At 48.8% G+C, this 14,557-nt stretch overlaps 1 protein-coding gene and 1 long non-coding RNA gene across 5 annotated transcripts in view; both read right to left on the reverse strand.

Annotated features, from left to right (window-relative positions):
* LOC140430341 (uncharacterized) overlaps positions 1-8,205 on the reverse strand; it is a 30,798-nt gene extending 22,593 nt beyond the window's left edge. The window contains exon 1 of the long non-coding RNA XR_011949384.1: positions 8,087-8,205. This is a non-coding gene — a long non-coding RNA (uncharacterized lncRNA). The remainder of the gene's footprint in view (positions 1-8,086) is intronic.
* Positions 8,206-9,539: 1,334 nt separating this feature from the next.
* ca7 (carbonic anhydrase VII) overlaps positions 9,540-14,557 on the reverse strand; it is a 43,515-nt gene continuing 38,497 nt past the window's right edge. For all 4 annotated transcript variants that reach the window (XM_072517799.1, XM_072517798.1, XM_072517800.1 and 1 more), the window contains one exon: positions 9,540-12,478. In XM_072517799.1, the coding sequence (XP_072373900.1) occupies positions 12,353-12,478 (126 nt within the window). In that variant the 3' untranslated portion in view covers positions 9,540-12,352. The remainder of the gene's footprint in view (positions 12,479-14,557) is intronic.

The following is a 14,557-nucleotide window of genomic DNA, read 5'->3' on the forward strand; positions in this document are numbered from 1 at the left end:
GGGAGCTTTACTCTGTATCTAACCCCGTGCTGTACCTGTCCTGGGAGTGTTTGACGGGGACAGTGCAGAGGGAGCCTTACTCTGTATCTAACCCCGTGCTGTACCTGTCCTGGGAGTGTTTGATGGGGACAGTGCAGAGGGAGCTTTACTCTGTATCTAACCCCGTGCTGTACCTGTCCTGAGAGTGTTTGATGGGGACAGTGTAGAGGGAGCTTTACTCTGTATCTAACCCTGTGCAGTACCTGGCCTGGGCGTGTTTGATGGGGACAGTGTAGAGGGAGCTTTACTCTGTATCTAACCCTGTGCTGTACCTGTCCTGGGAGTGTTTGATGGGGACAGTGTAGAGGGAGCTTTACTCTGTATCTAACCCCGTGCTGTACCTGTCCTGGGAGTGTTTGATGGGGACAGTGTAGAGGGAGCTTTACTCTGTATCTAACCCCGTGCTGTACCTGTCCTGGGAGTGTTTGATGGGGACAGTGTAGAGGGAGCTTTACTCTGTATCTAACCCCGTGCTGTACCTGTCCTGGGAGTGTTTGATGGGGACAGTGTAGAGGGAGCTTTACTCTGTATCTAACCCCGTGCTGTACCTGTCCTGGGAGTGTTTGATGGGGACAGTGTAGAGGGAGCTTTACTCTGTATCTAACCCCGTGCTGTACCTGTCCTGGGAGTGTTTGATGGGGACAGTGTAGAGGGAGCTTTACTCTGTATCTAACCCTGTGCTGTACCTGTCCTGGGAGTGTTTGATGGGGACAGTGTAGAGGGAGCTTTACTCTGTATCTAACCCTGTGCTGTACCTGTCCTGGGAGTGTTTGATGGGGACAGTGTAGAGGGAGCTTTACTCTGTATCTAACCCCGTGCTGTACCTGCCGAATGGGCCATTTATCATTTCCTGTTCCCCAAAAGTAATTCACCTCTATCAGTGCAAAGGTTAACACACATTGATACCAGGGTTTCAGAACAGTCAGAGTTTAACATTCAGTCAATGATTTACTTGAAATAAGGCAGCAGATGAAAGTGCATTGTTTTCTCAGAAAATAGTTCAGTGAAATATTTGGACATTACTGGATCATAAATCACTGAAGATATACACCTGAGTTAAATTCCAACATCGTAACATGCTGACCGGTTTATGGCTTCCAAATGAGCTGTAACTGCATAACCACAAGGTAATGATGGTTGTAAAATATTAGTTAACTGGTTTGTAGATAAGATTTTTTAAGAACACATCAGGAAAATTTCAGGTTCAATGCTTGGTCAGTGATCAGTAATCCGATTCCAGCGTGACAATAGCTGATTTAGTTTTGGGATCAAGTCTAAACCTTCCGCACCGACATACAGTGGGAGCCGTGTGTACCATACACAAGATGCATTGCAGGAACTCAGCGAGCTTTCAGAACAGCACCTTCCGAAACCGTGACCACCATCACCTAGAAAGGGCAGCGGACACATGGGGGTATCACCATCTGGAGATTCCCTCCAAGTCACTCACCATCCTGACTTGGAAATATATTGGCCGTTCCTTCACTGTCGCTGGGTCAAAATCCTGGAAAATCCCTCCCTCACAGCACAGTGGGTGTACCTACACCTCAGGGACTGCAGCGGTTCAAGAAGGCAGCTCACCCCCACCTTCTGAAGGGCAACTAGGGACGGGCAATAATTGCTGGCGTGGCCGGCCACGCCCACATCCCGTCAGTGAAAGAAATGTCAAGAATGGGGCAGCACGGTGGGTTAGCACTGCTGCCTCACGGCGCCGAGGTCCCAGGTTCGATCCCGGCTCTGGGTCACTGTCCGTGTGGAGTTTGCACAGTCTCCCCGTGTTTGCGTGGGTTTCGCCCCCACAACCCAAAGATGTGCAGGGTAGGTGGATTAAACTCGCTAAATTGCCCCTTAATTGGAAAGGTAAATGAACCGGGTACTCTAAATTTATATAAAAAGAAGAAAGAAATGTCACGAGGACGGGTTTGGCAAATGGAAAATGGGAAAAGGGGAGGAATGGGGGAGAGGGAACTTTGCCTTGTATTTTGCACCTCTGTGAATTCTGGCCAATTGGACATGAGGCACCTGCACGATTAGATCACTCGAGAAGGTGGCTCAACACCATCTCCTGAAGGGCAATCAGGGATTGGGTAGTGAATGCTGACCTTGCCAGCGACGCCCCCATCCTGAGAGTGAAGAACAATAATAGTATACTGTAATGGTATGCAGTCCCATAGAGGTAGGTTACACAGATGGATATATGGGGATGATATTGCTATGGCTTGTCTCCAGGCAAGCTTCCACAAATTTGTTAAGCCAGGCGAGACCCCAAATTGTTATACCCTGGGTGAGAGAGAATTAACTGGTTGCCTTTCTTTATTCAATCCCCTTTTTCGCTGATTTGGCTGTTCTCAACTATCAGAGAAGGTGAGATAGCGAGTTAGCTGCAAATGGGCTTTACTGGATCCGACTGCTGGTGCCTGGCTTTTTGCTTCTTTTATTATAATCTTTAATAATAATAATCTTTGTTGTCAAAAGTAGGCTTACATTAACACTGCAATGAAGTTACTGTGAAAAGCCCCTAGTCGCCACATTCCGGCGCCTGTTCGGGTACACAGAGGGAGAATTCAGAATGTCCAATTCACCAAACAGCACGTCTTTCGGGACTTGTGGGAGGAAACCGGAGCACCCGGAGGAAACCCACGCAGACACGGGGAGAACGTGCAGACTCCGCACAGACAGTGACCCAAGCCGGGAATCGAACATGGAGCCCTGGCGCTGTGAAGCAACAGTGCTAACCGTTGTGCCACCGTGCCGCCGTTAGATCATCCGACGGGATCTGGCAGAACCCACATTTCAAAGCCAAGATACTGAAAACCTTCGCATTGGGCATGCCTGCTGTCACCTGTTCCACTGACTTCATGGAGTGATGAGGTCTGAGACGCACCTTGTTAAACTGGGTCAGTGCAGATCCTTAGCATGCCGTCTTTCTTTACTGCGATTACGTTGCTGAAACCCATTCTGTGGCCTCGTCTATGGAGGTGCTGAGCCAGTGCCACTATCCGATGAAGCATAGGAGCAGTGTTTATGTTCTCCCTAGTCTCTCTGTTCTTTCCCAGTTGAGGTCAGCTTTCTCCTAGATCAGGGAGCTATTTGTTCTTAGTCATCGGAGTAGTGTAGTCACTTTGCCGAGGTGAGTAATGAGCGTGGAATCCTGCTGATCACCGGGTTTAATTCTGCACTGGCTTTGACCAGTAACTCACCACCAGAGCTCAAACCCTCATCCAGCTGCTGACCGCATTCCTCAGCTCCACCTTTGTTGTGATTGTATCATCAGAGTGTAAAAAGCAAAAATAGGGAAAATATGATCGAAACTTGTCACAAAATTGGCTGCTGAGCTTCCACATCCGGCGTGGATCAGTTATTTTTAAAAGCCATTGACGCAAGCACAGGAAAGTGAGTAATTCTAAACACTCAAGGTCTTTCACTAAAGCGTCACTTCCTACTGAAGTCAGAGAGGTTTACAGCACAGTAAAGGCACCTCGGCCCATCACGTCTGCGCCAGTCAAAAACAGCCATAGCCTTGTATGTATTGGCATCGTAAGTGCTATTTCCTAAATGTCCTGAGGGTCTCTGCCTCCACAACCCTTTCAGGCAGTGGGTTCCACAGTCCCACCACCCTCTGGTTGAAAAATCTTTCCCTCACACCCCCTGTAAACCACCTGCCCCTTGCCTTAAATCTATTCTCCTGGTTACTGATCCCTCCACCAAGGGGAAAGGTCTCTTCCTGTATACTCTATCTGTGCCCCTCATAATTTTATGCATCACTATCAGGTGCCCACCCACCCCCCCTCAGTCTCCTCTGCTCCAAGGAAAACAACCCCAGTCTATCCAATCTCTCTTCACAACTAACACTCTCCAGCCCAGGCAGCATCCTGGTGAATCTGCTCTGCACCTTTCCAGTGGCTATCACATCCCTCCGAGAATGTGGATTCCAGAACGGCACACAATACTCTAGCTGTGGCCTAACCAATGTTTTATACAGTTCCAGCATAACCTCCCTGCTCTTAAACTCCCTGCCTCGGCTAATAAAGGCAAGTATACCATATGCCTTCTTAACCACTGTATCCACCTGCTCTGCTACCTTAAGGGACGGGTGTCCATGCACACCAAGGTCCCTCTGATCCTCGGTTTCCCAGGGTCCTGCCGTTTATCATGTATTCCCTTGCCTTGATTCTCCTGCCCAAAGGCATCACCTCACATTTATCCCGATTAAATTCCATTTGCCACTGATCAGCCCATCTGACCAGCCCGTCGATATCCTCCTGTCATCGAAGGCTATCCTCCTCACTATTTACCACCCCACCAATTTTTGTATCAACTGCAAACCACAAACAGCAAGGGCCCCAACACTGCCCCCTGCGGGACCCCACTGGACACAGGCTTCCAGTCAGAAAAACACCCCTCACCCATAACCTCTGCTTCCTGCCACTCAGCCAATTCTGGATCCAATTTGCCAAATTTCCTTGGGTCCCATGGGCTCTTACCTTCGCTGTCAGTCTCCCATGTGGGACCTTATCAAAAACCTTGCTGAAGTCCAAGTAGACTACATCAAATGCATTTCCCTTATCTACACAAATGGTCACCTCTTCGAAAAATTCAGTCAAGTTGATCAGGCATGACCTCCACATGACCTCCTCTTAACAAAACCATGCTGACTGTTCTTGATTAATCCCTGCCTCTCAAAATGCAGATGAATTCTGTCTCTCAGAATTGCTTCCAATAGTTTTCCCACCACTGAGGTTAGACTGACTGGCCTGATGTTTCCTGCTTTATCCCTTCCTCCCTTCTTGAATAATGGAACCACATTGACTATCCTCCAGTCCCCCGGCACCTCTCCTGTGGCCAGAGAGGAATTGAAAATTATTGTCAGCACCCCTGCTATTTCCTTCCTTGCCTCACATAACAGCCTGGGATACATTTCATTTGGCCCTGGAGATTTATCTATTTTTAAGCCTGCCAGACCACTCAGAACCTCCTCTCTGTCTATGTTAAGGTCTTTAATTTTATCACAGCCCTTCTCCCTGATTTCTATATCCACACTGTCCCTCTCTCTAGTGAACACTGACACAAAGTATTCATTTAGAGCCTTACCTACATCCTCCGGCTCCACACGCAAATTACCAACTGTGGTCCTTAATGGGCCCTACTCTTTCTCTAGTTATCCTTTTACCCTTAATGTACTTGTAAAACAATTTAGTACTTTCCTTTATTTTACCTGCCAGTATCGTTTCATGTCCCTTTTTACTCTCCTAATTTCCTTTTTAAGTTCCCTCTTGCACATTCTATACTCCTCTCGGTCTTCTGCTGTTTTGAGCTCTCGATATCTGCCATAAGCCTCCCTTTTTCTCCAATGCTGTATATCCCTCGATATCCAGGGTTCACTGGATTTGTTGGTCCCGCCCTTTTTCTTATTTGGAGCAGTACGGTAGCATAGTGGTTAGCACAATTGCTTCACAGCTCCAGGGTCCCAGGTTCGAATCCCGGCTTGGGTCACTGTCTGTGCGGAGTCTGCACGTTCTCCCAGTGTCTGCGTGGGTTTCCTCCGGGTGCTCCGGTTTCCTCCCACAGTCCAAAGATGTGCGGGTTTGGTGGATTGGCCATGCTAAATTGCCCTTAGTCCAAAATTGCCTTTAGTGTTGGGTGGGGTTACTGGGTTATGGGAATAGGGTGGGGGTGTGGGCTTGGGTAGGGTGCTCTTTCCAAGAGCTGGGGCAGACTCGATGGGCTGAATGGCCTCCTTCTGCACTGTAAATTCTATGAGAAATTCTATGTTGACCCTGCACTCTCCCTATTTGCTTCTTGAATGTGTTTCACTGTTCTGTCACAGATTTACCTAAAAGTGTCAGGCCCCCGTCCACTCTGGCCAGATCGTATCTGATCTTAATAAAATTGGCCTTCCCACCATTTAGAACTTTGATCTCAGGCCCATCCTTGTCCTTTTCCAAAACAATCTTGAATCTAACAGAGTTATGATCGCTGTCTGCAAAATGCTCCCCCATTGATATTTCAACCACTTGCCCGGCTTTCTTACCTAAAATTAAGTCCAGGACCACCCCACTCTCTTGTAGGACCCTCTACATACTGGCTTGACAAGTACTCCTGGATGCATTTTAAGAAGTTCACTCCCTCTTAAACCTTTTGCACTATGACTACCCTAATTAATGATTATGGAAGTTGAAGTCCCCACTATCAGGACCCTATTACTTTTACGCTTCTCTGAAATTTGCCTACATATCTGCTCTTCTATTTCTCTTGGACTGTAAGGTGGCCTAGAGAACACGCTCAACAATATGATTGCTCCTTTTTGTCTTTTACATTCGACCCATATGGCTTCATATGAAGAGCGTTCTAAGATGTTGTCCCTCCTTTCTGCTGGAATTGACTTCCTGATTAAAATTGCGACACCCCCTCCTCTTTTCCCTCCTTCCCTATCTTGCCTGAAGACCCTGGGCGGGGTTCTCCATTGGCTGATGCCGAAATCGCACAATGCGATTGTGCGGAGGATAGGTTCCGACTCTAAAATGACGCCAATTGGCCACCAAATCGCTATTCTCCGTCACCGTGACAGCGGCGTCAGTGCAGTCCATAACGCACGTACAGTAAACACCGTTCGCATATCATTATGGGGCCCGACCCGGTATTCTCCGGGGCCTCCGCGATACTCTCCCTCGGATGGGCCGAGTTCCCGACAGCGCGGTTCACCAAAATCGTGAAACCGTTGCGGTGGCTGCTGAGGGAGAGAGAGGGAGGTTACGGAAAGTGTCCAACATGGCCATAGTGTGTGGACAGTTGTGCCGCTGGCCTGTGGGAGTAGCTAAGGGCGGGGGGAGGGGGGGGGGGGGCCTGTGGGGTCGGGGTGGACGGGAATGGAACACGGCAAGGCAGCCTTGCAGCTGCGCACACCGCTAACAGCCCACTGTGAACATGGGGCGTTTTAGTGTCGCCCAGGAAGATGGGCTGGGGAACACTTGTGCCTCTACGGCCTCCCCCAACTCCCGCTCTCCCCCCCCACTGCCCCCAAAAGATGTTCCCAGGTAAGGATTGCATGACCGTTCCCTGGGGTGTGGAAAATTCCTCTGGGCAATTGCCCTGCACTGGGGGCCATCCGATAATACAACTCAAATCGCAAACTTCAGATGGTTTGACTGTCACACATCAATAGTGACACGGAAAATGTGAGAAGAATTAAAATCACTTCAAGCTTCTGGGTTACTAAAGCACTGACCCTCCCTGGCTCCCCCCATCCACAGGACACACAGCCCAGGGGGGCTGTCCCCACAACCCAGGGGGGCTGTCCCCACAACCCAGGGGGGCTGTCCCCACAACCCAGGGGGGCTGTCCCCACAACCCAGGGGGGCTGTCCCCACAGCCCAGGGGGGCAGTCCCCACAGCCCAGGGGGGCTGTCCCCACAACCCAGGGGGGCTGTCCCCACAGCCCACACTAACCCCCAACTTTTTTTAAATTTGTCTATGGGACGAGGGCGTGGCTGGCTGTGCCAGCATTTATTGCCATCCCTGAGGGCCATTAAGAGTTAAACCACATTGCTGTGGGTCTGGAGTCACAGGTCGGCCAGACCAGGGAAGGATGGAAGATTTCCTTCCCATTAGAGAACCAGATGGGTGTTTACAACAATCGACAATGGTTTCCTGGTCACCATTAGAATTTTTATTCCAGATTTGCATTGAACTCAAATTGCATCATCTGTTGCCCTCCTATGATCCCCCATAGGATTCTCCCCAGTACCCCTACTACACCCCCCCCCCCCCCCCCCAATCCAACCTGACCGTTCCTCCATTCACCTCCCCGCTCTCGACTCAGGCCAGGTCCACTCCAGCCCAATACGATTACCACCCCTCCCAAACCAGGCTCACCGATCCCCGACTCCCACAGACCTTTCCCAACCTCCCCATCACTCCCCCTCAATCTCCACAAATCCAACCCACTTACACCGTACACTAACCTTCTCCCCGGCAAAGTGGCTCGACCTTTGAACTTAGCCGCTTTACAACAGCGCGTGATGTGAAAAACGGAGCATGGTTTACTTACCTTCAACTGAGCTGCCCTCGATTGCAGGCCGCAGGAGCCTACTGTGTTACCCAGATCAGATTACGAAAGTCAGGAGAGCGAGGAGCAGCTGGATTTCCAGGGAAGTAAGTACGAGGGGATCCAGCTCAATTGCCAATTCCCCTGGAAGTTACAGGTTATATTGCAAGTATTTTTGATCTGCAATCGTTTACCAATTTGCATGATCTCATGCCATCCCACAGCGCTTCTGATACCTAATCACTGTGGCAAGAAATTCGGCACATTGCTCTCGACGACACATCACATTTATGCACAACAAGATTCAACAAACAGCAAGGTGATAAATCACCAGATAATCTGGTCCAGCGATGTTGGTCGAGGATCAATATTCAGTCAGGATATCCTCTTCTTCGAACAACTTATTTTATACACATGGGACTGCGGTTTAATCGCTGTCTCAACAGGGAGACAAGGAGCTGAATTCCTCGTTCTTGGGACAATCTCCCCACGCCGTCAGATTGTGTTTCTTTACGCCAGGAAAACAGGTGTCAAAGGGCCACAGATTCACCGTCTTGCAGGGAGCTAGCAGGCAGCTGTCGTAGAGCTCGCAGCTCCAGCTGCTGATATGGGCCCCCGCACTTCCGGGTCAAAGGCCGCACTTAGACCATGGAGCTGGACCTCCTAAATAGTGCTCCTGACCGCCGGCGCGCCTCACCCTGACCGCCTGCACGCCTCACCCTGACCGCCTGCACGCCTGACCGCCTGTCCAAAAATAGCCCAGTCCCATATGAGGCCCCCCCCCGCCCGCCGATCGGCCCACCCCCGACCATGACAGTTGCGGACTGAGTCGGCAGCCGCCACGCGAGTATTTTGAACGGCAGAACCACATTAGACCCATGCCATCGGGACTTCCGTTGGTTGGTCGGGGCGGAGAATGGCGGGGCGGGCCGCTAGCAATGGCCGCAGGTAGGGGATACGCGGGGCCCAGAGAATCGAGGAACCGCGCCGGTCCCAATTCCATGTGTGGAAGTGCATTCTCCGCCCCGGTGCTGGACGCGATTTCAGCCTCGGGGTGCGGAGAATCCAGCCCCAGGTCTCTGACGGAGCAGCACTCCCTTAGTACTGCACTGGAGTGTCAGCCTGGCCTTTGTGTCCAAGTCTCTGGAGAGGGACCTGGCTCCGAGGTGAGACTCTGATTGTGTCACCTTGTGCTGAGGTCAAGTCCTATTGCGAGTTCCTGGGTTACAAAAGAATGAGGAGGCAGTGCTGAGCAGGTATACGGAGAGGTAATGAAATAAGAAACCCATCGAAGGACAAACTGATCGTCATTTGAAGAGGTCACAGAGTGGCTTTATCTTTCCCGGGTAACTGTGTAAATAGGTCAGGATTGAAAATAATACTTGTATTTATTTCTAATAATCTTTGTATTTCTTTCTTTCTCGCATTGTTTTAACAAGACAAAATACAACAACAATTCATCTGAATAACTTTATTATTGAACTGGTCAATCTAATAAATACAGACATGGAAACGGATTGATTAAAAAGAGAATCGCACAATTGGCCATTTCAAAATGACTCAATACTGAGAACAGGTCCTGAGTCCCGGAAGATTCGACAGGCTGTGGAATAAACATTAAACTCATTCATTCTAACCACTGTATACTCTGGTCCGTATATAAGACATCAATTTTTAAAATTAATTTACGGGATGTAGGCCAACATTTATTGTCCATCCCTAATTGCCCTTCAGAAGGTGGTGGTGAGCTGCCTTCTTGAACAGCTGCAGTCCCTAAGTGTAGGTACACCGACTGTGCTGTTAGGGAGGGAGCTCCAGAATTTTGACCCAGCGACAGCGAAGGAACGGCCAATATATTTCCAATTCAGTATGGTGCGTGGCTTGGAGAGGAACTTGCAGGAGGTGGAATTCCCATGTATCTGATGCCCTTGTCCTTCTGAGTGGTAGAGGTTGTGGGATTGGAAGGTGCTGTCAAAGGAACCTTGATGAATTGCTGGTGTGTCTTATTGATGGTACACACGGCTGCTGCTGTGCATTAGCGGTGGAGGGAGTGTTTAACGGGTTGACGAGCCAGGCTGCATTGATCTGCATGCAGTCAAACATCTTGAGCTGCACTCATCTGGGCAAGCAAACAATGCATTGACCTTGACGAGCAATGATTTGGACAGCCAATGATGCCTAACAAGTGATACAGCTACAGGCCAATGTTCGGCCGTGAGGTGCATGGGCAGGCCCAGAGGATAGTCACACATAGTTTGTGCCCCGATTACTTTCTGGTGTGAACTAACATTCATCCAGTGTCATTGTTTGTTTGGGGGTAGAGGAAGAGGGAGGGATGATATTTGCTCTTGGAAGGGAGGGATGATATTTGCTCTTGGAAATGAAGGAGCAAGAGTTTTACCCAGGTGCACAATCCGGCAGTGTAGAGTAAGCCGGAGATGGATATCTACAGTCTATGTTGCCCCGTTCACACATCAGGGACGTGTGATGCCCAGCCCAGTTTGCAGCACCTTCACTTTGAACCATTGCTGTCGCGTATCTAACAATTTTGACAACATTCCAGAGACAAGTTAAGAGTCTGCAACATTGGTGTGAATCTGGAATCACAGAGAATAGGCCCTGGTTACCTTAGGAAGGCAGATTTCCTTCTCTAAAGGACATTAATGACCCACCTACTGTAACAGAGAACAGAGTTTGTATTTCACAAATCCATTCATCTGATTTGAACTCTAAAGCGCCCCCTGGTAGAATTTGTACACACATTCTCTGGTGGGTAGGGGTAATGTTTTCCCTCTTATTTATTAGTTTGGTTGTCTATCTGTAAACAATATATCCCAGAAAATAATGAATAGATTTTTTTTTTTTTAAATATAGAGTACCCAATTCATTTTTTCCAATTAAGGGGTAATTTAGCGTGGCCAATCCGCCTACCCTGCACATCTTTGGGTTGTGGGGGCAAAACCCACGTGAACTGATTCATTTTTGGCATAGATGTGGAGCTAGACCTGGATCCTGGAATATTTTAAAGGATCTGTTAACATTGGGACATATGGCAAATTGACTTTTTAAAAAGAATGTAATTTGTCTCAGATGCATGGTGAAATTTGTCACGGTGTCAAAACGTGCGCAGAGTTTTCAGAGCAGGCTGGTTGTGGATTGGCCTGAAACCATCTTGGTGAGATAGAAACCCGTAATAAAAATATTTCTTTCTTTTTTTACCTTTTTTAGAATGCTGTGGATTGTCTCGGATGCTATGGCGAAATTTGTCATGTGTGTCGAAACGTGAGCAGAGTTTTCGAAGCAGGCTGTTGGTTGTGCATTGGCCCGAGACCACCTCGGTGAGATAGAAGCTCGTAATAAAAATATATATGTATTTTAGCTTTTGTAGTTACAGAGCAGCAACCAGGCAGGGGAAAGCTTCAAGGAACAGCTATATAATTGTAATAACATTGAATTAACATAGCGGGTGGGACCTGCTCTAATGAGTCCCTTTTCCGTTTTCTTTCACTGGTTCTGCAGGAAGTATTTTAAGAGTGGATAGAAGTTGAAGTGCAATGTAAATAGCCCCAATCTGGGTTACAACAGTCTGAAGACAAGACTTGATTCAACCTGCAACTCTCACACAGTAAGACACTTTACCTCGAGGTGTCCATGCCCTTGATTGGATATCAATTTCAATGAATACCAGCAACATGTACCATCCCAAGAGTAAATGACCACCCTTGCTTTCATGGTATTAACAATCGATTGACACAGGGCACCTGACCCTATTGGAAATGGCGGCTGACTGCATAGCTTTAGCCAGAGAATCACCACCACATTGAAAATCTCATCCGGGACTCGATTACCCTGGACAGAAAGGGGAAAATGGTTCATACAATTAGAAGGTAATCAGTGTTGGAGTGCGTGTCTGTATATGTGTGGGGGGTGTGGGCAAAACTAATCCCAGGTTTCAATGTTAATCCTAAAGCAGCTGCAACTGAGAATTCACACTCGAGATGGAATATCCACAAATACATTTACTGCAGAGGGCAGTGGGGGAGGTGGACACAATAGGATTACAATCTGATGCCACAGCCAGAGACGGTGGAGACTTTATACTCGAGGGTGGGCGAGGCGGGATTTGGTTGGGTGCCAATGTAATGAGATGTAGGGATGAGATGGCCAGTCTTCCATTTGGTCTCTCTCATTCCCACATGGCTCTGTTCTGTCCCCTGCGGGCATGTTGTCTTCAGTTTTGATCAGGAGCTGGTGCAAGGTGGGTTAAAGCTACAATTTGAAGGACGCAAGGACTGTTCTCCCTTTGAGGGGTTGAGGAGGCCGAAAATTATCCACCATTGGCTGCTTCTCAGAATCTTCCTCTCCCGAGAACAGAAGCATTCGGAACTTATCCATCTGCATTGAAGAAACGCACATTTTCACACACAGTGACAGAAGTATGAAACCTTTTACACAGAGGGTAACACATGTTAGTTTGATTAATCATTTTAAACCTATGATCAATAGAGTTTTGCCAGCAGACAGGGATATGGAGCCAAGGACGGTGAATAAAGATACTGATCAGCCATGAGTTGCCTGATATGGAGAGCATTAGCTATGAGGAGAGGTTAGATAAACTCGGTCTGTTCTCACTGGAACAATGGAGGTTGAGAGGCGGCCTGATAGAGGTCTACAGGATTATAAGTGGATAGTCAGATGCTCTTTCCTAGGGTCGGAGAGTCAAGTACTAGGGGACATAGATTTAAACTGCGTGGGGAAAAGTTTAGAACAGATGTGCGAGGGAAGTTGTTTTACACAGAGGATGGTAAATATATGGAACGTGCTGCCTGGGGTGGTGGTGGGAGCAGGTACGATAGCGGCATTTAAGGGGCATCTAGACAAATATATCTAGAATAGGGGGGAATGGAAGGATACGGACTCCGTAAGTGCAGACAAAGAACAAAGAAACGTACAGCACAGGAACAGGCCCTTCGGCCCTCCAAGCCCGCGCCAACCATGCTGCCCGACTAAACTACAATCTTCTACACTTCCTGGGTCCGTATCCCTCTATTCCCATCCTATTCATGTATTTGTCAAGATGCCCCTTAAACGTCACTATCGTCGCTGCTTCCACCACCTCCTCCGGTAGCAAGTTCCAGGCACCCACTACCCACTGTGTAAAAAACTTACCTCGTACATCTCCTCTAAACCTTGCCCCTTGCACGGTTTTAGTTTAGTCGGGCAGTATGGTCGGCACAGGCTTGGAGGGCCGATGGGCCTGTTCCTGTGCTGTACATTTCTTTGTTCAGTGCTACACTGTTGGTGATACCACCACTCAGATCAGCCATCAAACTGAGGCCTCCGTCTTCCTCATGTCACCAAACAAGCTTTTACATGACTTTCTGGAGTGGGACTTGAACCGTGAGCTTTCAAATCGTATGAGTCTTGTCGCCTTCAGAGACCCAATTAAAGTAATCCTTTAATTAGCCAGGCGTAACTTCCAGAATGAGGGCATTTGGTGGTCGGGGAGCTAGTAAAATACAAATTTGCTGATCGATGTACCAAAGAAGCAAGGCCAGGGGTTTTGTGTTATTTCGACTTCTCCATGTCTACCATTTGGACAACTTAATTCAAGGGTGAAGTTTACAAGCACTGCTTTGGCCAAATGCCAGGGTCAGGTTGAAGTGGGACTAATTTACTAACCTGCTGTACAGCACCGAGCAGCAGGAAGGAATGCAAATCTCAGACACACAGGCATGTCACATCTCACCCACCCAGCACCTTGCTCACACACCCACCTGTTACTGTGCCCATTTACCTACCTGCACTGCGCATTCCCCAATACCCTCACTAAACAAAGAGCTGTCAATCTCAGTTACTTTCACTGATACTGTACCAGCTTTTTAATTTCCAGATTGAGATTCTCACACTGCCTGCTGGGTTTTAAATTGAGTGCCTCTGGATGATTAGTCCAGCTACACCACCACACTCGGCACTTATGCCACTCACTGTGGATTCAAGTGATGACTCATTTTGACCTGCTCCCGACTTCTAACACTCCCACACTCGTGTCTGGAGGCGTGCAAAATCAGACTGATGGACCATGTATTTTTGATCATTCACATTCCATACTTGCTAGCAAGTTAAATCCAGGGACTGCCTGGATTAACCTCTCCAACACAATGGGCGGGGTTCTCTGATCCTAAGGCTAAGTGTTGACGCCGTCGTAAACGCCATCACGGCATCAACAAGGCCCCCAGGAGCACCTAGTGCGAGCCCTACAGGGGGCCAGCACGACACTGGAGCGACCCACGCCGCTCCAGCCTCCGATGCCGGCCTCAAATGGTCGCCGCGGGCCTGCGCAAGCTCGCTGCGACCGGCGCGAATGACGCGGTGGCTCCCTTCTCCGCGCCGGCCCCAACACAACATGGCGTAGGGCTACGGTGGCCGGCACGGAGCAAAAAGAGGCCCCCAGCCCGAGAGGTCGGCCCACCG

The sequence above is a fragment of the Scyliorhinus torazame genome, chromosome 10, assembly GCF_047496885.1.
Source record: "Scyliorhinus torazame isolate Kashiwa2021f chromosome 10, sScyTor2.1, whole genome shotgun sequence".
Lineage (NCBI taxonomy): Eukaryota > Metazoa > Chordata > Chondrichthyes > Carcharhiniformes > Scyliorhinidae > Scyliorhinus > Scyliorhinus torazame.